Source organism: Ischnura elegans, chromosome X (genome assembly GCF_921293095.1).
Source record: "Ischnura elegans chromosome X, ioIscEleg1.1, whole genome shotgun sequence".
Lineage (NCBI taxonomy): Eukaryota > Metazoa > Arthropoda > Insecta > Odonata > Coenagrionidae > Ischnura > Ischnura elegans.
Window position 1 is genome coordinate 89240099 of NC_060259.1, and position 24132 is coordinate 89264230.

Genomic DNA, 24132 nt, shown 5'->3' on the forward strand with positions numbered 1-24132 from the left:
TTTATATTGTTAGGACATCAATTATCAATTTAACTTCCTGTCCTGTGTACTTGTTGATGTTTGTGCTTATGTTTGTTGCATGGTATAATTTGAGTCAGAAGTACTGTTTTGTATTTGTGGAAAAGTGGCTACTAACATTCCTAAGTGCGCTTAATTTAACCCTTGCCAGTCTGATGTTCAGGAATGTGCAATGGAATGTATAGTACAATTTAATTTTACCTGTAAGGTAGTGTTTAATGCATATCCAAGTTTAAAGAGCAAGTTGAACATATTTTTCCCAGTAAAAGCATGAGTGATGATGAAGTTACTATCCTCAAAAATAAAATTTGCTCTGGTACCTCTAATGCATTGAATGTGTCAAACATAAGTGAGATATTTTCTCTCTGCCAAGATTTTTTAAATTAACCCTCTATACTACCGCAACATATTCCAATTCTTCCCTGAAGACATCATAATACTATAACCCATAATTATAGCCAATTGCTGTGTACGTATATGCATGAAAAGTGTTGAGATGCATTCTCAGCTAAGCTCAAAATTTATGAATTGCTGTGATAAGCATTTTTTTCCAATCCGGCTTGTGTACTTCTAAATTACAGTGGAAGATTGTACGTCCTGAATTATAAAATACGGAATGTTTATGTAATGGACAGTTTTCTAGAATTTGGCCAACTTGATATTTTTTAAAGAATGAAAAAGAGACTTTAATATTTTGTGTTATCCCAGCTAAAGGACTGCCCTATGAGCTGTGGGAAAGCCTCCTCTATGCAGTGTTTATTGTCCAAGGTCCTCCAAGAAAGAAATTAACTCTAGTTAAAATTGATTCTACATGATGGGGAAAATAGCATGGTTTATCTTATTCCTCGAGCTTGCGTCAGCTCTCTGCGGAATGAATGGGGGTGGGGAAAGTTACATTGCTCATGCAGTGTGCTGATCAAATCTGACTCACCTTGTTTTTTGGCATGTCTGGAGTAAATGTTTTTCCATTATGAGCGATGGATTGAGAGTGATTTCATTTTAGAGTGATTTTAATTGAAAGTGATGGTCAGAGATGTTGCCATAATATCAACTCTCATTCACTTCTCACATTTTATATGGCAGCAGATAAACATCCTTCAATCAATTCATTTTATTTATTTTATTTATTTCACCACCAAAAATGACACAAAGGCTTTTACATTGGCTGTTACTTAAATAAATACAGTGGAACTTGGTTAGTACGTTTCTGAAGGGACCACGAAAAATGAACGTACTAACCAGGAAAACGTACTAACGAGGAAAGTAAATAATAGCAGTCGGGGTTATTGCAATCAGTGAAAAAGTCGTCATAATTACAATTACTATCGGTAGTTCTCATAGGATCGCCTTCCTGAACTCTTTTCACATTTAAAATCAAGAAAATGAGCGCTACCATGAAAAACAATACCATGTGAATAAAAATCACAATTTTTCATGGACATCCCGGAGACGATTTCATGATTACGGCGTCTATCTCCCGTGATTTATCCTCTACATATTTACAGAACGAGGACGAGTGAAGCTCAGACAAGCGAAGACAAGTCATTTTTCTTTCTCACAGCGTACTCGGAGAATATAACAACAACCCGGAGTAAGTCAACTGGTTTTTTAAACATCATTAAAATTGGGCAAAATTATATTGACTTTCAAATTACGGCAACAGCCGTAGACATTCGCTTCTGGAATGATACCATTTCGATTGTAAAATCGATCGATATATCGACAGATGACACGCAAGATTATTAGATTACGACGTAATTACAAGAAAATTTTATATTAAACAGTTGAAATTTACTTTCAAAATTTGCCTAATGTCGTCTGCTTTCGTTCCGAGATCAAGTATTTTTAAGCTAAGCTTCGCGTGGAGATCCAGAGGATCGTCTGCTCCCGCAACAGTAGTCAAGTAAATACGCACGTCGAGTCGAGTTTATGGAGCAGTACTGCTTTAGATAATGTGGGAATTGTCTAATACCTTTAAGACTCATTTCTTCATCATGATAACTCGTGCAATAGCAACAATTGCCCACTCACGAACTTTGTGCGCAGCAGTGGGCACTCCCAAGCGCTCCAAAGGCAACAGAAGGTGAGGAGCTCGGGGTGGGGAAAATTGGGGCTTCTTATTGGCTGTAGTTTTTCATAGTCAGACATTCCCGAAAAATGGCCGCATTTTATTATTCAGCACGTCACAAGAATTCAGAAATGCATTTGGATAAATTACGGTAGAAGAAAGAGATGTGGAATGAATGGAAGAATGTTAATGGCTAATAATAATAAATTAAATCATGAATTCAGACGTTTGCGACCCTTAAGAAGACACTAGAGAACGAATTGCGGGTTGCGTCACGGCAAGCAATTGAGCGTACTAACCAGGAAAGCGCAATTTTTTCAAACGTACTAACCAAATTCTTCTATCTGTATTTTGTTCGGATGGTACCGGGACCGAGGGAAATCGCCGTACTAAGGAGGAACGTACTAACCAAGTTCCACTGTAATAGCTAAAAGATAACAAACAATAACACAATAAATAAAAACTAACAGAAAACAATTTTTTTAAACATAAGCAGGGGCACTATGGATTAGACGATGGAGAATTATTCAGATGGCATTTTAAGAAGCATTTGTAACTAGTGGTGGAGGAAAAGAGGTCCAGGGAAGGGATTTTTGAAGCTATGGAGTTAAATAATGACAGGATTCGGTAGAACAGAGAGTGTTGAGAGATGGAGAGACAGAATCACGGAATGTGAAGCAGAGAGTTATTTCGTGAGGGGCGAGGAGGAATATGAAAACGGAAAAGAGGGAGAATTTCATTTGTCTGGAGAGAACCGCTAAAGATTCTATGCAGAAACATGAGATCAGATAAGACATGGTGGCTAGTTATGCTAAAGATCCTGAGGGAGGAAAGGATAGCATCACGAGCATAATATCTGAGTGTGGGGATGCGATGGCAGGCTACAGCAAGAAAGAAGTTGACAGGATGGTTGAGCAAGTTTAGAGTAGTGGGGCAGGTGGTAGACCAAACTGGTGAGCAGTATTCCAGTATAGGGAGAACACATCCGAAAAAAACTGTTCTTAAAGCGGTAGGGTCTTGAAGTTCTGTTAGTCGATATAGCATGCCAACAATGGCCATTGCTCTCTTCACAATCATCGAAATATGATCCTGAAATTTTAATTTATCATCAAAGATCATACTTAGGTCGCAGTGGGAGGTTACAAGAGGGAAAGGCTTATTTAAAAGGTTGTAAGAGTGTTTCAGGGGATTACTTTTTAAAGTGATTGTCATCAACGCCGATTTTGAGGGGTTGACCCGCATTAGCCAAGTAGAGCACCATTCGGAGATAAAATTGGGTGCAGATTGAAGGGAATGTGAGTCAGTGGGGCGATCCACCTTTTTGAAAATCTTGCAATCGTCCGCATACAGCAGAACATGGGCTTGCAGCCAAAAGGGCTAATGCCATCAGTAATATCGTATATGAAGAGTGCGAATAGGAGGGCACCGAGGACGCTTCCCTGCGGTACACCAGATTTAACTCGTAAGTATGAGGATGAGATGCCGTCAATCAACACCCGTTCATAATGTGAACTGAAGAAGCTGTTGATCAGAGGTAGAAACTTTGAATGTATACTGTAATGGTGTTTAAGTTTATGAATGAGTAATGTATGGTTAAGGGTGTCGAAGGCTTTGTAGAAGTCTACGTTGCAAACATCGAGCTGTGAGTTAGACTTGAAAGAGTTGGCAATATGGTGGTTCAGTACCACAAGGTTAGAGAGACACGATCCGCCGGGAAGGAAACCATGCTGATGGGGGATATGTAGGGGAAGGAGAAGTGAAGAAGACAATTATGTATTATTCTCTCAAAAAAAATGGACAGTACAGGTAGAATGGTAATCAGATGATAATTTTCAACGATTCCTTTGGGGCCAGATTTTAAAATTGGTGTGACATTTGCGCTCTTCCATTGTTCAGGGAACGTGCCAACGGAGAAGAACCTATTGAAGAGGATGGATATAGGGATGCAAAGGGTGTCGGTGGTGTGAGAGAGAAAGAGGAAGCCAATATTGTCGGAACCCATGGTCTTCGAGGAGGGCAGTGCCGTTAGAAAGGACAGAACTTCTTCAGGATTGGTGGAAATAGATGAAAGGGACCGGTGGCATATGGGTTGAAGCTTCGGGAGAGGGAGTGTTGGAGTGGCAGAGTTAAAGTTTGCACAAAAATACTCATTGAACACAACCGGGTGCTCATCACCTTGAGAAATCAGTCCATTGCAGGACACATAGGCAGGGATTCTGTGTGACTTTCTTCTGGTATTAATGAGGGTCAAGAATCATTTGGGATTGTCACGAATTCCGACAAATTTCCTGTATGTGGGTTTTGTAGTCCTGGCGAATGTGGCATTGTAGCGTAAAGAAAAAAGTGTAGGGTGTTTTTTCCAATGCTTCCAGGCCTTAAGTTTATTTCTTAGGGCAAGTGTTGTCTCCTGGGAATGCCAGATGGGTCTTTCTTTAGATAGACGGCGAATTAGGACGAAATTATCTATGGCAGCATGGGGAAGTTCATGAAAGACTTCTGTGCTGTCTTCTCTCCCTCCAGGAGGGCCCAAGGAAGAAGTGAAAGTGCATGGCTAAGCTCGACCCAAGCGGAATGCTCTGAGAACCCTGGGGGGATGGGATGAATGAGACAGTGGGGGGAGGGGGAGAGTAAGGGAGCACTCAAGCGACTCGTGGTCTGATGTAAAAATGTTTCTCCGAACAGTAATTGAGGGAAGTTGGAAGGACGATAGCTCTAACTCCAGTGTTGCTATATTTCTGGTGGGAAAGGAGTTGCACTGCTCAAACCCTAGCCAATGGATAAAATGATGAATGAAAAAGTCATCAGGGGGGGTGGTGGTGCGACCATCGGTGCAGGATGTCCACTGAATAGGTAGATTGAAGTCCCCAAATAAGAGCACATCACCAAGCGAGCGGACATGGAGAACCGAGGCAAAGCACTCCTCGAGGATGGACAGGGCACTATTGGGTGGGTGATAAAAGCAATCAATTGATAATTTCTGACCGCAGTTTTTTCCATGATTAAATTGAATTTCTGTCCAAACTATTTTACAGTTCAGTTCTAGATCCATCCGCCGAATTGCAGGTAAATTTGCATGTATAGCCAAAAGCATGCCCCTGCCGCGAGAGGGTTGATCTCGTTGGAAAACTTGGTGAGAGGAAGCAAAGGTCCAGCTCATAGTCAGAAACTTTTTCCCTTAGCCATGTTTTGGTAAGCGTAATCACTTGGAAAGAGGAGAGTTCACTGATATGCACGAAATTGCACTCTACGTGTTGCAACATGGAATACAGGATATTTACATGGCAATGCCAAATTATATTCATCCAGTAAGAAAGAGTATGAGCGTTCACTTACCAAACTCTTTCGCAGTTCCTCTATAAAAACTGACCTTTGAATAGATAATAGGAAGGATCTTCTGGTGAACTGCCCCATAAATATTTTACCTCCTCTTTTGAAAAGGGTAAGTAGTAGACTGGGTAAATATTGGGCAAACACTGGATGGCCGGCAGTGTTTAGAGTGGAAAGGGGTGTAAGTAATCAATGAAAAACAGTCCCTGAAAACCTTTGTAGTAGCTGCCCTCAGAGAATTACCTGTGTCGCAATTTGTCATGCAATCATTGAAGTCAAATTCTAGCAGAATGAAAGATAAGGTAGGGTCTGGTTGTTTAGCAATGGATTGAATTTAATAAAAATAGTGTTTGCTGTTGGGATCAATGTGGGGAGAGGGCAAAACAGTCAGCTTGTGAGTCTGAGGGGTTGCAATTGCGAAAGAATGCCAATGAAGAAGCTTGATCTGGTAAATTCAATCAACTTGTACTACAATCTCTCGTGAATATTATTGTTTTTGAGATAAAAATCAAAGAGGAGAGATTGTTCCAGGCTCTTAAGCCTTGATATTCATTCATCACCCTACTTATAATGGCAGTTATGTGGTTGGTTGAATTGTTCACAGAAAAGAAAGTGATTTAATCACCAGAAAAGTCTTAATTCTAGAAGACCCCTAGTCCTGTGTGTTCTGGATTATCATTCTTCTACTGTAAATGTAAAATTGCAAAGAAAATATTGAATACATGTGTTATGGTTTCATATTTATCCCCTGAGAAGTTGCATTTAGTCTATGTGATCTAAGTGATTCTTTCAATGAATAAAACTAACATTCAGGAAAATTCACCCACTCCCTGATAAGCGATCTTGGTTTAAACCATGAAAAGGAAGTGCTAATTGCAACGATGTTACTTGAGTCCTCAAGTTCCATAAGGAAACGTTATGGAGTTTAATTTGTCACTGAGGTGCAGCTTTCGTGATCTTTTATGCATTGATTTTATTCTAGGCATTGACAATTTTGCAGCTTGAATAAACAGTAACTGCTGTTGAGTTATCGGCATGCCTCAAGCCAAATGGATGTAGTATTTATTTTCACAGAGGCGCTAATGTTAGTATTAATATGTACTATAAGCTGTAATATAAAGCTGCAATCCCATAGTGCATACAGAGATCACAGATAAGAGTATTATCTCTGAATTCTTTACCAATTATGTACACATGAACTTTAAACATTCCTGATAGACATCTTGACCTAATAGGAAATCTATACAGGAGAATGCTTTATATTGTATTTTTTTTAAAGCAAATATAATGGGAAAGGCTGAAGGAAAGAAGCCTTCAACTAACATTATAAAAACCCTTACATCTTAAATATGTATCTAACAACATTTGATATTATTTCAAGAACCATGAAGGTGCATTACCATCATCATCAAGTTGTTGAGCATCTAGATGTTGCCAAACTTATTACTTCACTACAAATATGCGCATACATAGTCTAGGCATTGCTGGCATCCAACTTAACCCTTTCGAGAGGGTGGAGTTTTCGTCTTTGCATGACTACTGTACTGAGCCCCAAGAGAGTTCTTTCTCGTGGCAGGGAGCATTTTTGGAGGATATTCGTTAAGAAGGGTCTCGCTGAGCCTTAAGGGTTGGTTAAGGAGAGGCTGGTTAAGGAAATGTTAGATAATCAATGGAGCCATGTTCTAAAAATGGGTGATTGTCGCTATTAGCTATTGATTTACTCAGCATACTTTGACAGTGACTGTAGTAGAGAGTTATGTTGCTCAAATTCATGTATTAAAAATTCATCATAAAATAATGCATTACATGAAAATACTGGCATTTGTCTTCCAAATAGGGATGCTGTTTGGATCATACAGCTCTAGGGTTCAAAAGGCTACTGACCTTTGCTTGAATGCATAAAATGCAGGATGCAGCTTTTAAACTTCTCCCAAGAACAGATCCAACTTATTTTTTGAGTCCTAAATGGCTGCGAGTTGGTCAGAAATGCTCTGCTTAGTCTAGGAGAAGGCTTTTAGGCTTAAAGATTACAGTCATGGACTGTTTGCAGCTAAAAGATTCGTGGGTGCATGGAATGGATTACATAATCTCTTATTCTATGTACACACAGTACTAACATCACTACATAAATTGAAGAGGCCCAGAGTAAATATGCTTTATTTCGAGTACCTGAATTTTCATGATTTTCACTGTATATTAACCTTGGGCCACTTGCTCTTATTCAATGACTCACTTTTTAAACCTAAAGCTTTTATGTCATTTTCCCACCTTTTACATGAGTTTAGAAAGATATTCATCCTCCACAATTCATGTTTCAAGTCATTTGAGCCTTCTTTTGAAATCCAAGTTGGGTTGTCCTTAAGGTCAGGAAAATGTGATTGCCTCAAGCATCACTAACTAGTTCTTCTCATTGACTAGTATCATTTCTGTTCAATTATGATGTAAAGTTGAAAAAATGGTTTGCAGGGATGTTTTTATCTATTCAAGAATTGAAAAAGGGTCAATGGATACGATATAAAAAATTATTTACGCTAACTACAATCACTATAGCAAGATGAGCGATTCTTTTGCCTTTATAAGCAATCAAACGTGAATCTTTTCTCATTTTCATTCCCAGGACTACAACAATACCTTGGTTATCAGTTACTGTTAAGTCTAGGAAAACTTGGGGAATTTTGTTGTGCGGCTGGAAAAATTAAACCATGTGTTGATAGTTTTATTTTGCCTGTGACTTGATGTAAACAAATTTACAAAGGGTAGAAAAGCTATCAAAGGTCAGTGATGGTCACTGGTATGAAGCAATGAAAGCTTTTCTGCAAATGACAGTGATTAGTAAGGCTCCTTGATTTTTTGTGAACACAGTTTTAAGCATGATTTCAGTTTTTAGTGTTTTTGGATGCTCAAACAACTTTTTCCACTATTTGGACTGGTTTTTTGATAGTCTTGCTACATTTTGAACATTAAACCACAAATAAGCATCAATTTTTCCAAGTCTGTGTTATAAGTTCAAACCATGGATTAAGATGTTGAATTCTCAATGATACTTTATGTCATCTTTAAATTTCTCATGAAATGAGGCGGCAATAGCTATCGGTATGCCACCAATAATGGGTTCTATTTTCTCTTTACAAACTACACAACGGTTATAAGAATACCCTGAGAAATGACTCAGCGCTCTCTGAATATGTAGGAATGGACGCATTGTGGGCACAACTCAGTAGCTACTGATGAGGGGTCTTAGAGCAACTCCCTGCATCCACTTGTACTCGAGCCGGGTGGCATATATATACATGGAAATATACTCATGCAAGGCCCTCAATCAACAATCTTTATATTTGCTATTTTAGGGAGCCTGCTGTTATTCAAACCCGTTTTTTCAAGATGACCAGCTCTCTGCAGCTTCCTTTCTCGTCCTCTGCCACTGTTTCAGTGATAGATTTCAGGCCAATTACTTGATGATTTGGCAATCTAGAGGTTAGGAAATGGGTCTCTATTAAAATCTAACCGTATAAAGTCTATGAAACCTGGACGAGGGAGCTAGCTATGGGTTTAGTGTTTTTGATGGAAAGTTATCTCTGCAATGCTGGGATAGACTGGATTCACAGTTAATATTTTCTTCCAGAAACTGTTTTTCTGCCCAAAGCTGTAAACACAAGTAAGAAAGATTACTGAAAAGCTGGGCTATCAATGCAAAAGATTTTTGCTGTACTCCTTACAAAAATCAAAAAATCTATTTCTGTTGAGAACAGTTAAAGTAAGATATGAAAGATGCATTTATTAAGGCCATTATGCTACTTGAAAAAATAGAAATTCATGTACTAAGATGCTTTCAAATATTCATGATGATTACGAGGTCGGCCATCATTTTTCAGTTTTGGAAAAAGTAATGTACAGAAAGGGGAGTGTGGTAGCCAAGTGGGTTGAGTGCCAAGTGGGTGATCACAGTGTGTGGGTTTCATACTTCTAAGAAGGCACCCCAAATCAAAATCCTTGAAGAGCCTGAAGTTCCCCAAGGAAAGGAAGTGACCCCCAACTTGTAATATTCACTCACCTGTGGCCTAGTGTGGGAGACCTCTAATATTACCAAACCAAACCATCCTTTAGGTTAAATCACTGGTGAATGAAGTTTTGGTATCTCCATATAATCACTGACAGGGACTTTCAAAGTTTAATGTCCAATATTTTTCTCTCAAGGTTGTTGTCACTATGATCTAACTAGTTATCATTTTTCCTTTAAAATATTAAAATTGGTGCTGATGAATATACATATAATGAATAATGTACATTTTGCATGCTATGGTTGTGTTTTTTTTCTTGAATTGACCTAATTTTTGATCATATTGGCCTGAGTTTCTATTTTTCTGTAATATTGTCCACCGCAATCATATCTACTCCTCAGCCATCTACTGATCTACCCCTCAGGGTTCATCTGCAGACGGCAGACTCTCATTGGGTGCTATTTATGTGGTATCCTGAATCACAGTTGCAATTGTTTTCTTTTTATCAAATTACAATGGCCTCATTGATGACCCAATCCCAGTAACCTAGGGAATGAGCCACCAATTTTTTTATATGGAAATTGATGGCATGCTCCTCTTTGAGGCCGTGTTCCCCGATGGCTGATTTGTTAGTGTGACCCAGGCAAAGGTGGTTTTGGTGGTTGTTTATCCTGATGCCTGTGGCTCTACCTCTTTCACTGATATACCTTTGGCTGCACTCGCCAGGAAGTTGGTATATTCATGGTGTCTGAAGTCCTATAGGATCTCTGTGACTTCCCGTAGGATCTTCCTAAGCTTAGCAGGTGGCCTGTAGATGATAATGAAGTTGTGCTTGGATAAAATCCATGAAATTTTCCCTGAAATTGTGACGACATAGGGGGGGACACTTTGGCTCAGTAGTGTAACTAGGAATATGCTTTGGGGGGATGGATAGGTCTGGAGGGTGAAACCCCCTTGGCAATGGGATAATTTTTGAAAATTGACATGCTATGAAATATATTTTACATCATTTGGCACTAAAAATTTGGGTTTCCCTCATAATTCCACAGGAAATCATCACAGCAGGGAAAACATTTGTATACTAAATTTTCTAAGGCTTTGGGGAGAGGATCTAGCCCCTCCCCCCCCCCCCCCCAATAGTTACGCCACTGCTTTGGCTGTTGGCATTTTTTCCATCCATTGCTGAGGAAAGTTCTTTTAAGATGCTTGGTTTCCCATGGTAAGCTTTCTGTTCCCTAAATCGAAAAGGCACAATGAATGAGGGTATTAAGCACTTCTCTTCGTTGAGCTGAAAGATGGTGGGTCTGGCCACCGAGGTATAACTTCGTGTGGGTAGGTTCATGAAATGCATTGTGACCTTAAGTACTGTCTGTCATCGGATTATAATTGAAAAGATGTGTTGCTTATTAAAAAGGTATATATTACGACTAAGGTTTGTTAGGAACACATTTGCTTAAACCTACCTTTTACTGAATCAAACTGAAGGTAGATGGGGTTAAACAGAATTGTATAGTACTGCTAATTTTCTGAAATCAGAATGAGTGGTGTATCTCCTAAATGTAATTAAAATGGGAATTGAAATACTAGTAATTGGAAGTGTATGTGGTTGGTTGGGGTAAAGGTCACCCTAATCTTAGCCAGTGAAAAAGATTATTTGCTAGTCAGAGGTGAAGCTCCCAGTGCAGGTAATACAATTAATAAAATTGCTACTCTCCTTTCCGATTTTTATATCCAATATTTTTCTCTCGTGGTTGTTGTCACCATGGTCTAAGTAGTTATCCTTTTTCCATTAAAATATTAAAATTGGTGCTAATGAATATACATAATGTACATTTTGCATGTTATGGTTTATTTTATTATTGAACTAACCTAGTTATGATATTTAGTGACTTAAAACCTAAATTTTCTGTTATTGTTTCACAGTATGAATCGACGTGATATGCTTTTTGTGCTCTTTAATAAGGGAAAAGTCTTGCATTTTCAGTATTCTATTTCTATTTGATTTTGAACAATTTCTAGTGTGTTACCTGGATTGGTTTCCTTTGGCAAAATGCTTACGAATGTGATAAATTGAGTGCTAGCTGTCATTTTATAATTTCTATGTGTCATTTGATTTTATATTTGTAGATGTTGGAACTTGGTGCAATATGGTAGAATTAAACCTTGGGACTAATCAGCTTTCAAAAATTCCTGATGATATCCAGTGTCTTCAAAGTTTGGAAGTTCTAATTCTCTCTAACAACCTTTTAAAGGTAAATTACTGTGATAGATGGTTTCCATTAAGTTTTGAAGTACATGAGTAGAGCACTTTTTGGCATTCTCATGTGGTGAATCTCATAAATAACGAACCTTTTCTAGAGGATACCTGCCAGTATAGGAAATCTCCGAAAACTAAGAGTTCTAGATTTGGAAGAAAATAAACTTGAAACCTTACCAAATGAAATTGGCTTTTTGAGAGATCTGCAAAAGCTAATAGTTCAGTCCAATCAACTGTCAAGCTTACCTAGAGCTATTGGGTATGTATCTTGTTTGAATGTTTGCTAGTACTTTAATTTTTGAAATAAGGTATTAATAATATATGAGGTCTGTTGGTAACATGTCAGATTTTTGGCTGGGGAAAAATTTCCACCTATGATTGACTGATGTTTGTAATCCTTATCAAAGGAAGGAGGTACTTGGTACTACCTCACTTATTCCACATCCTTATTTGGGCATTTGGTTGTTGTGTTGCCTGCCCATTGCATTGGCTTGGTTTTGCATGCCATTGGTGCTGGCAGCTTTACCAAGGAATTCTAGTCCCTATTATGGATAAGTGTTTGGTACATGGACGGCAGTTCAAGCAAAATGGGACTTTAACCCCAAAACTTTTTCCTTGGTGTAGATGCCTAAAGTGACTAATGGACATTATTGCGACTCCCTATGAAAAATCATTTTTCAAATGGAATGGCCATTTGATCTTTCTTTAAATATTTTGTGCTCATTTTTTTTGTTTTCTGTGTTGTAATTCCCCTCTGTCAGCCATGAAAAACAAATATTTATTAATTCTCTATTGTTCAATATTCCTATTTTAACTCAGAACTCGTGTAGATTAAGTATGCCGAGGTTTCACGAAGGACTATTATATTGAAGATCATATCATAAGCACATTCCAAGACAAGCAAAAGAGTAATATTAATGTAGCTCTTAGAGTAAATGTTTCAAAAAATCTGCATTGTGATAAGTTTTTGGTGATATGGGTTTCTTTATTAACACATATGTCTGCTTCCCCTTTCTATATTATAGGCATTTGACTAGTCTAACATATCTTAGTGTTGGAGAGAACAATTTAAGTTACCTTCCTGAAGAAATTGGAACATTGGAAAACTTGGAGTCATTATACATCAATGATAATCAAAGTCTGCACAACTTGCCATTTGAGCTAGCTCTCTGCACCAACCTTCAAATCATGAGCATTGAGAACTGTCCTTTGACTCAAATACCACCAGAAATTGTTGTTGGTGGTCCATCTCTTGTAATACAGGTAAAAATAAGTTTTCTGGTGTAGTCATGGTACATTGATTATTAGGATTAACATATAAATTATATCTTTTGCTAATATGTGTTTGGTTTTTTATAGTTTTTAAAAATGCAAGGCCCTTATCGCTCAATGTGAACCAGCTGAAGTGGAGATCTGTCAAAGGGAAGAGTAATCTGAAGGGATGCTACACTGTGCAGTTGAATTAATTTCATGTAAGGATCATCTTTGTCCTCTTTAAGCAAATGGTCATTGTGAATCTATTTAAGTGGGTAAATCAAAATTTGTTGCTGTGAAAAAATTTACGTCTAATCCTGGTGATGAAATGTGGTTGTGTTTGCTGTATAATTGTAAATAAGTAAGAGTGGGGTAACTTGCAGTTACTGCTTGATACTTGAGTGGATATATTGCTTGTTTGCAGTTATGCTTGGTAAATTCATGTATGACCATCATAATTTGAGCAATTACATGGAATTGAAAGATACTTCTTGTTTGAAGACAGCATTATAGCCCAGAAATCAAATGGGAAATTAATTCATCCCAACTAAGGCAAATAGAGAAATATTTATCAATAGCGATTATCTCGCTTAATATCTCAAGTCTCATGTGCTATGACATGTCTGTAAGTGTTGATGTTTCTGTCTGAAAAAAATGTGAGGAGTTTTTGTTCCATGACAGTTATTTCATGTTATTTCTGAACTGCAGTCCTTACTGTGTGTTAGAAATTTATTCAAAGTTTTAATTATTTTAAATCATTAACACTTGATATTTGTACCTGAATTAAACTGAGCACAACTGCAAATCAGTGCCAAAATCGATATCAAATGACACATCTTAGATCTATGCTTGTTGCAGGACAACTATCATTATAGCTACTTGAGTAGCAGACTTGGCTATTGATTAAGTGTTTTAGTTCATAGTTCTGTCCTTTGTGATCTTTATGAATGATTCCAAGCAAATTTTTGAAGCTGTGCCATTTATTCACAAGTATTTTGTATAATTATGTATTTAGTTTATTATTGAGACATTTTAGAACTTTCTTTTACATTCATTGTCTGTTCCATTTCCATTGAGAGACTAAAAAAAATATAAATGATTTTGTCGAGTCCGAACCACTACTTCGGGAGTTGCCATGTGTACTATATTCCTTGTTGAAGTATATGTCTTTCAAAACTGTTTGTGGGCTCCGTAGAATACCCCTACAAGATAAAATAAACTTTTCGAAGGTGCTTGTCTGTGTGATTTAAAATAGTGGCTTAATACCATTAAAAGGATTAATTTTATATTTTTATTGCTTTATGTATATGGTGTCTCATGAGCAGTGTTTCTCAGTAACTAGTCTTAAGACTACTGCCTAATCATTGAACAAAGAATATTGTGGCAAATGCCAATATATTTTCCCTTGTGAAATGCCTCCATTACTGTTGGTAATCCATAACATAATGCTATTTGGCTTTGCCTAATCTGCTTTTAATGCCAACCGTGTCAAATTAGAATTGAATGCGGGAAAAGTAAATCTTCCCGTGCATATTTTAGAATAAATATAGAAAAAGGTAATGCAGTTACAGGTGATGAGGAAAGTTTAAAAACTGAAATGTTGAATAAAAGTCAAATTCGAGCAGCCATCTGGAAGTCAGTACAGGATATGGTATTTTTAACGTATAGGTTCATTGTTATGACAACTTTGAGAATCACTGCTCAAAATGTGTTAACAATGTTAATGTGTGGTAACTAATATTCTGATCTCAAATATTTCTGAATATTGGATATCTACTGTGTATATTTAATTTTTAGGTGTATCACAAATGCGATTATGCAATTTCACCTCAATTACCAATACTTGGAAGCGGATGCAAGTGTGTCTGCTTGAAGCTTTAAGGTTGTCTAGTTGATATGTCTAATCCCAAAATAGTGTGAAATGAATGTTCTGGAGAAAAAAATTCCCATGTGTTTTGTTGCTAGCTTATAAGCTGAACACTGTATTATTTAATTGATCAATTGCAGAGATAAGTGTAGAGGATGACAGAAAGGCTTTTTAATACTGTTTTTATCTGTTTTAGCAGATATTTTTAATATAATTTCCGTTTTCTTATCTGTAAAATTTTTAGTTTCACAAATTATATCATTTGAATTTTAGATTACGTGATATATATTTATATATACTAACGGATACATGGATACATTCATACCCACACAAACTCGTAAATATGTTTGAAACTGGTGAAACAGTAAGCTCTTTTTTTAACTTTATTGTAGCTCAGTTAAGATTTTTCATTTTTGATGGACTTCATTGGGACTGTTGAGGAAATGGGGATGGAAGAAGTTTTGTTCAAGTCATTTAGACCTCCTTCAGTGATTGGAGTTGTTAACTCTGCTAGGTCACATCTGGTCCAGAGGCATTTGTTCTTCAGCGGTGATTTCACATTTTTCTACATGTTTTTATCAGTCATTTCATCTACGAAATTGAGTGAAGTTGAATTTCAGAAAAATGTACTAATTTGTGCAACAAGCTGTTTTTTGATGTTTTTATCATGATTTTTTTTAAGAACACCTCCATAGAAAAGGCTGATTAATGAGGAACTTGTTGATAAAACTTTGTAAAAAAAACTCTTATGGAATCTGAGCTTAGTGGCAAAAGAGGTGTTGAGTATTTAAAAAGTTAAAAATGTGCTAATTAAAAATCCTAGGTAGGATGGAATCCTACTAAATGAATGATGGTGGGTATATATAACAATAATTTAAAAATATATTTGGACACTAAATGTTTTTTCCAATGTTTATTTCTTCAATGTTCTGTTGTTAAGTGATTTATAATTATGGCAGTATTGCCTGAGTGATGATGAGTCAAAAAAAAAATCTTATATAAATGGAGCAGTGGGCATAGATGGTAGTTGTTATGGTTTATACTCACCATCAAGTGTGTTCATTATCAGAAGACCCTCGTCAGCTCTTCTGCCTTTTTGAGTATTTGTGGATTTCTCTTAATTTTCCGGCATTGTGGCTGTACTGTGCCCAAATTTAAAATGGAAGCTTAAGTGTACATTATTTATATTATACACGAAGTGGGCATATTTATGGGTTTTTGTCACATCACTTATGTGTCATTTGAGTTACTGTCACATCCCTTATGTGTCATTTATGTTGTTGTATAATTGTAGGATGATGGGTGTCCTGGTTATCTAGGATGGCCTAAGAAATATATTTCCTACAACAAGCAAAAGAACTTGGTTATTCTGACTTTAGAAACAACCACTTACAAGTAATTAGCCAATGTAACTGTGCCATCTAGTGAACTTACTTCCTTAAACTCTACAAGAGAAAATAGCCTACTTAGATGTACACTTGTATTCCAGGGACCTAAGTCTGTAACTTGAAATCTCCTTTCTCCGGAGAACCTGTTTTCTCCCGTAGTTTTCTTCTGACTGAAGTCTAACTTGGTGGAGAAAAGATCAGTTCCTGGCCGCTACCGGAGAAAACTCTTAATTCTCGGTATCGGATAGGAAGAGCAGATATGTATGAAAAATATTGAACCCGAAGCCGGTGATAGCGTGAAGAACCAATAAAAATGCTTTGTTTCAAATTAAAAATGAGCGGGAAATCAAACGATTCTCACTTGTAATAAAGACTATTCATTCATCATTAAAGGAAAACTTTCAAAGAAGTGAAATTGATGCTTCGAAATTTATACTTGGTAATGGACAAATTGATTTAAATCCATCGCAGATATATTTGTTCATTATTACACACAAAAGAGTATATTATACCATTGAGAAAGGAGACACTAATGGGTAATCCCGAAGCATTTGTATGTTTGAGATGCAGTTATTCTTGTATACAAACGGCCGTTGTATTCATTGATGATATAGTATATTGCATATATTTGGCACTTCCGATGCTTACTTTCATTGGTATATGCATGATTAGCATGGAAAAACATAATTAGCAATGTCAGTTTTATATACATTTATACTGGAAAAGGTTACTGCATTATTTATGCTCACCTGGGAATTTCACGTTTCTGACGCTTGCGTTCAATTACTAATTTTGAATGTATGTTCGTATTAGGCATGTCAAATACAGTCCTGAAGTCATTTTTTTCTCCATCATATCAGGTTATTTTGCAAAATCACCATAAGTGGTACAATATGTATACAGCTAATACCCATAATAATTTAGTAATATAATTAATTTATAATAGGAGTCAATTACATTTTAGCTCTATGAGTATGAATATATTCAGACATTAAGGACAGTACACATTGCTCTAATTATTAAACTATAATACACTTAGATTAAAAAACTACGTACAAGTGTCGATTGCTCCATGTCTTTATCTTCATTAAACAGTTATTTCTGGCGAAGTTTATCATTCAATCCAGTATATAACGATTTTATTTGGTTTATATTAAATTTCTTTTTGTTACTTTCCATCCACTGTGAAGTTTAATGCAAGAATATTGTTAATGGGTTAAACCGTAAATAAATAAATCAATATAACTGATTTTGTGTGGTACATCCGCTATCATTTGTTAAATAGAAAAACAGAAAAAAATTTTCCCTCATCTTCCATTATCTGCTCAATTCTTTCTTCAATCGTTGCCTTATACCTTTGATATAATAGCTTTTTTTATGAAATATCTATAGTCATTTCAAGATTGCAATGGCACGAAAGAATTGTACATGTATTGTTCTTCATTTCCTCTTTTTTTTTCTCGGCTCACTAGTGCTAACCGTGGTAAGTTGGCAGGGTTAGGTACTGAGGCCCACCATGGTAACTCTCTGCATTTATACCCCGTTTACACTATGCATGCACTAACCTTTATCCGTACCCTCGTAGCCTCAAAACGCGGTGTAAACATGCAGAGTTGCCATGGTAGGCCCTAGTACCTAACCCTGCCGTACTTACCATGGTTAGCACTAGTGCGCCGAGATAAAAGACTAAGGAAATGAAGATCAATGCATGTAAAATTCTTTTGCGCCATTGAAATCTTGATATGATAACTAAGATTTCATAAATATATATAGTGTACAAAGATATATGGCAAGGATTGAAGAAATTATTGTGTAGAATGGACGGGGAAGGTTTATTCTGATGTTCTATTTGGCAAATGATAGCTGATGTACCACACAAAACCAGTATTATGTACTTCTTTATTAACGGGTGAACCCATTAACCATAACCTTACATTAAACTTCACAGATGATGGAAAGTAACAAACACAAGCAGTATTAACCAATAAAAATCATTATGTGCAGGATTTCATGATAAACTTTGCCAGAAATAACTATAACATTTAGATAAAGACAAGGAGAAATCAATACTTGAGCCAAGTTTAGGAAACCTAAGTCTATACTAGTTGAATAATAAGAAAAATATTAGAGATGGGTCGAATAGCAGATTTCTCGAACTCGAATATCGAATTCGAATATTAAATCATTGCTCGAATATTCGAATACCTCGAATTTCGAATACCTCAAATACTAGAATTGCTCAAAGCGTATTAAACATACGTTTCTTCTTCTATTTCCCTTGATGAATGTATAAATAAAAAAATATACAGTGGAACCTCGATCTATTGTTTTTCAAGGGGATGGATGAAAAAAAATGATGAATGCGGAAATGTTTGACTAGGTTGCCTATGCAGCAGTAAAACTCAGGATTTTGGCGAATAATTGTGATTTCCTTTAAAGGATTCAAACAGGAATTTAGCTGATTAATGGAATATTTTAATTTTTTGGAAACAATTTGGGCATATAGTTGATTCAACTAACATCTCTCTCAAATATCCTAAGGGGACACACCACCTAGCGAAAAAATGGTTTCATGCGTCTCGGCATTTACACTGCTATGATGGATTTCTGTTTGATGGATATGTTTTCGAGGTATTCGAAATTCGAGGTGTTCGAAATTCGAGGTATTCGAATATTCGAGCAATGATTTAATATTCAAATTCGATATTCGAGTTGGAGAAATCTGCTATTCGACCCATCTCTAGTAATTTCATCTCCTGGGGAAGATTAAAACTAAGTGACTGTCGCTATTAGCCATAAATGACGCATGGTAAACACTTCTTCTCATTTTTGTCAAACGATGGATGGATGGATGCGGGAAAATAGTCAGTGGGGGAGAAAGAGGGGAGGGTGAAACACGATTCTATTATTTTCCTGTAACTTGATATTTTCTTTGGAAGCTTTTGATTTATGGTCTTCGTTATACGAACCCTGCACTAGCTGGGGCTTTTTGCATGATTTCGAAGAGGAGCAAAGCGTCGGAGGTGGGGCCGAGGGCTGATGGATGGAGGGGGTGGCGGATTTTGGGAATTGTGCTACGTAGTTACAATCCCACGGCACTGAGGTTCTCCTGGTGGGGGAAACCGGGAATTTTTGGATTTTTTCACCCGATCAATTTCGGCTCCCCACGTTGAACTCTTTTCACCGCTTTAACCTGCAAATTTGATGTAGTTCGTCAACTTGCCTAAAATGGTGCTGCATGCTCTAAAAGACTAGAGTTAAAATTTTTCCGAGTCAACTACCAACGACGTGCGTGCGACAGTGTATGACGCGAAATTCAAAGTATTCGAGCTATTCGAGATGGTACCTTTAGCATAATTATTTGAGATCTTGAATATTGAATACTTTCTAGTATTCGAGTATTCGCGGATACTATTCGCACATCTATAAAAAATATCTACTGTACTTAATGCGTGAATATTCTTAAATTTTCTAACATATTCTCTCGATGAATCCTAGATTCTTAAAGGCCTCACAGACAGTTCTGACTAGTTTTACCTCATCATTCTGGATAGCTGGGAGTTGAAGGCATAATTTTTTTAGGGTAATTAACAAGAAGCAGGTGAGGATTTTTATTGGCAATTGGAATCAAAGTAGCTGACATCTGGTGGTCAATTTCAGAAATGAGACAAAGGTGATTGGCCAGTTCGTTTTCTAGTGCTTCTGCCTGGCAGTGAGCGAAACGGGTGTGTTTTCAGCAATTTTGTGAAGCGAATACTGATGTATATCTCAGTTATAAATAATGAGTGAAGTAATTTTCTCCACATCCGACATTTAGGAGTTCAATAGTTCATAACTTCTTTTTCCGTTTTCGTTTATAATGTTTGACGATTTTATAAACTATCTATTTCAATAGATCATTATTAAAATCAATAAACAATATGATAGGCATCTCCTCTCATAAGCCATGCGTCCTCAATAAGCTTATATATTTTGTTTTAAGGTTGTGAATGGAGATGCAACCTGTATCACTTCAGTTAAGGGAATTCCCGCTCAGAAACCCTCATTGACGTAATAATTAACCAATGTCCCTTTGTCCTGATTCTCCTTTTCTGCATTTGATTCCCTATGCCATACTATCTTGCTGTTTGTGTTAGAATAAAAATTTAAAACTCTGTAAACAAGTTCTGTTACTTAGCCTACATTAAATATACAGATATGTGGCATATGTGGTAATTGAGCATAGTATGCATGCTGGGTTTTGGAATACTACTATGAGTTAATTGTTGCTTCTAGCCACTTCACATCATTCTCAGTTCCACAATTGTAATTATTTCCCCAACCCTAACTTTCCTGGCATATTAGATAGCTTAAAATGTATTGACAGTTATTACAAATTTGATCAACCTTCCTTCTGTCTGCATCCCCTCCTCTAGAGCTCCCATATACTTATGCGGACATCTTTAAAGTAGGCATTAACTAATACATTGACGTTGTCATGCCCTTCATATATTTCTGTATTTATTTTTTCATATGCGTCTAATTTTTTCTTAAGTAAGCTAGCTAACTCTTGCTCATTCTCAAGATGTGCTCCCACTTCTTTCTATAATTAGGGGTTGTGGGGAATCTATGTAGAGAGGTAGCTTTTGTCTCACACTGGTTGGGGCAATTATAAACGCTGCACATTTTTTTGCTCATGAACTTTTCGTCATAATGCTATTGATATTCGGCTAAGAGAGTATATTGGCAAAGTGCTGGCTGGCTATCGTTTCACAGGAACAAACATACTTATGCAACCGATCACCTCTATTTGGCTATGACACCTAATTTAGTGGTGCCACCTGGATTCCCTTCTGGATGCCAATAAGTATGATGGGGTCCATTCCAATTAAACTAATAAAAGGAGATAGGAATAATATAAATAGAAATTAATGATTTTGTCAAGGAATAGGGCATCGCTGCAGTATCGTGTGTCGTGCAAGGGTTTTTACTTGACAAGGAATTGAAAATATGAAGTGAATCAGGCAGTGAGATTCATAATTCGTAATAGGCTAGTTTCCTTCATCAAAGGAAACGAAAGGCATTGATTGCGATTTGTTACCCACCATTTGTGTATTCATAATATACAAATTATTTGGTTTTAGAAATCTCAGGCGAATGGCAATGTTCAATTTTAACCTCATTTGAAAAAGGCCAGATTGGCGCCCATGCGATGCCACTCCACGTAACGTCACAGGGTCCTAGTTTCTATACGAGTTTTACATCGTCTGAGGTTACCAATGCATGCATGAGGCACAGAGCTCAGGGAAACGTGTCTTAATATTCGCCTATTAAAACTGCTCAAGGTCGGAAAGTTTCCTTCGTTTGATAAGGTATTAATAATCCTTATTTAAGCCAAGCGCTACCTGCTATCAGGGTAATCTGCTACCTGCTAGCATCCTGCGTCGTATCACCGCTCAGAGCCTCGCCCCAAGGTCACCTCACTTGCGGCAGCGGGAACCAGAACGACGCACAGTGGGCTGAAATCGAAAAAAGCTGGCCAGAAATCGCTGTAGTCTTAAGTATTGCTAAATGAATGGAACTTTTTGCAAACTGGGTATTATATGGACACAATGAAACTTATTTAGGATGATTTAGTCCAGAACATTGTTTAGGATGGCAATAAAATTAAAAAATAGGGAAAATGTTATGCGGTAACCATAATTACCAGGGGCAAGTCGAACTTTTGTATGGTAATATCAAGGGAAATTCAGAATTTCTTCCTTTTCGACTATGTTTAAGCTAAATGGTAGCTTCTCATAAGGTACGTGATGGCTGAAAATTGCTATTGAGTCTTTTAAACCTGAAATTTTAGTAATTGAAGAGTAATAATAAAAATGAATACCATTGACAAATATTTTAATTGCAAATTTCTCAAAACGAAGTTGTGCCGCATTAAATTCTATTCTGAGTCAGAGGATAAGGACTCCTTATGTTCTAAAATATTTTCGCTATTTACCAGAAGATTTTTCACCTCCTCTGGTAATTTTTTTACTCTACGGGGAACCCCTGCAGAATAAGAAATGGAAGGATCTCACGTAATCAGAAGCCTATGGAAAAGGTCATAGTTTGTGGCAATTCTAGAAATTTTCCTGGTGTGTTTTACGCGAATTCCATGGAAAATGCTACACTTGATTCCTCCAGTGAAGTAGAACTTCTCAGTTTTATTTTTTTCTACGTTTAGGCCTCTCACTTACACTGTCGAAATGAAGCGACGGTCTTCCATGAGGAGTGCTTTCAGTTAAGCCTAAAACAATGATAAATTACGATATAATTACAATTCACGGACTAAGGCAACAATGAATAAAATACTTGCGCAGTTGTATATGCGTTTAGTATATATCATTATTTATCCGTAAACATTAGCATTCACCTGAAGGAGACGAACATGGGAGATATTTTAACACAGCGTCAGGAAGTGTTATTGGCTGTTTTAACCAAATAAGATTCAACTTCAGAAATCTACTATTAACTCTGGTGCACGCATCCCACTTTTGGAAGTATTGATGAAAAAACACTTTTTGAATGAAGCCGCAAGCAAAGTTTTTAATTTCTCATCTCCCAAAAAAGGTTTTTAGTGTAAAAACTCCAGTAGGTACTAACGATTTCTTCTGCTTCATGGTCCCCCTTCTATTTGCCAATATCACACTATGTAAAACTTGGCGAGTCACTAATGCTGCGTCCATAACTGGGGAACTAAACTGTGAACGTCTTTCGGCACACACTTCAGCAAGGAATACTGAAGGGAGACTGATGCCGACTGATGCTGAGCACTCGGCTAGAAATGAGCGTGCCAATCGCATAGACGGTAAATTTTGGGAAAACCCCAATTTGTAGAATGGAAACCCTTGCACGTGTTCATAGTAAAAGAACAAATCTGGGTGCATAGGGGTAGCCGCCGAGGACAAAGGGCTTGGAGAGCGCGCCAACCGTTAGGTTTTTTTGCCATCCGCACGCGGCCCCCGCGGAAAGACCCAGGGGTATAATCGTCAGAAGAGGGCACAAACCATAAATAACAGCAAATAACAAGTAGTTGAGAACAATGCACTCACAATTAAGGGGAAATCCAGTCTCTCAAACAGTCTACTACGCATGTCATCCCGCAATGTCGCAATAAGTTTCCGAGTGCCTACGCTATGCATTGCGGGTCATGGGGCGCGACAACCGCCCGACATCATTTTGCTTTACCACGAAAAAATCGGAGGGGAGCAAGTTGGAGCAAGATTTTTCTTTTCCGTCTAGTAATATGGACTTCAGTCTAACTCTTGGTGTAAATATCTTAGGAGCGGCAAGCGGCGGTAACTACTTTAATCCTAGCATTAGGTAAAATATTAACGAAAAACAGTCATATTTTTAACAATTCATAAAGTTAATAAATAACAATTGACTAAAACAAAAGTTTGCTCTTAATTAACGAAAAAATTAGTACTATCAATAAATATCCTCAAAATTCCGAATTATTTGATGTCTTTCATTGCATGGGGAACAAACGTTGAACTTTAACGTATAAATCGCGCTCTCACCATTTATTAGATTTTTATTGATTTTTGGCGAGCTATAAAAATTGAACAAAAAATTTTGACACAATCAAACTCAGTTTTACATGCCCTGGACCTTCTAAAATGATAATATAGCATTCCCGGTTCGAAATGAAAAAGTCAATATTTTGAATTTTGGCCAGCTTTTTTCGATTTCAGCCCACTGTGCGACGTCACACGGGGTTTTCCCAGCATTCATACTCAGCCGTCGCGTTTTCGCGCGCTTGAAATTTTTCACTTTTCATTTAATCGCGAAAAATAGATATCGTCATTTAAAAATCTAAAAGCGTGAAATACGTACTCCAGGAGTAATAATCGTTCTATTTAGGCAATAAATAATAATAGGAAACCACCCTATTGTTAAAGTTGAGAAATTTATTTTGGACACGTTCAAGCCGG

General features: G+C 37.1%; 1 protein-coding gene across 2 annotated transcripts in view; it reads left to right on the forward strand.

Moving 5' to 3' along the window:
• LOC124171753 (leucine-rich repeat protein soc-2 homolog) overlaps window positions 1-16145 on the forward strand; it is a 58624-nt gene extending 42479 nt beyond the window's left edge. For both annotated transcript variants that reach the window (XM_046551038.1, XM_046551039.1), the window contains 4 exons: window positions 11539-11663; window positions 11770-11927; window positions 12694-12931; window positions 13028-16145. In XM_046551038.1, the coding sequence (XP_046406994.1) occupies window positions 11539-11663; window positions 11770-11927; window positions 12694-12931; window positions 13028-13063 (557 nt within the window). In that variant the 3' untranslated portion in view covers window positions 13064-16145. The remainder of the gene's footprint in view (window positions 1-11538; window positions 11664-11769; window positions 11928-12693; window positions 12932-13027) is intronic.
• The last annotated feature ends 7987 nt before the right edge of the window (window positions 16146-24132 follow it).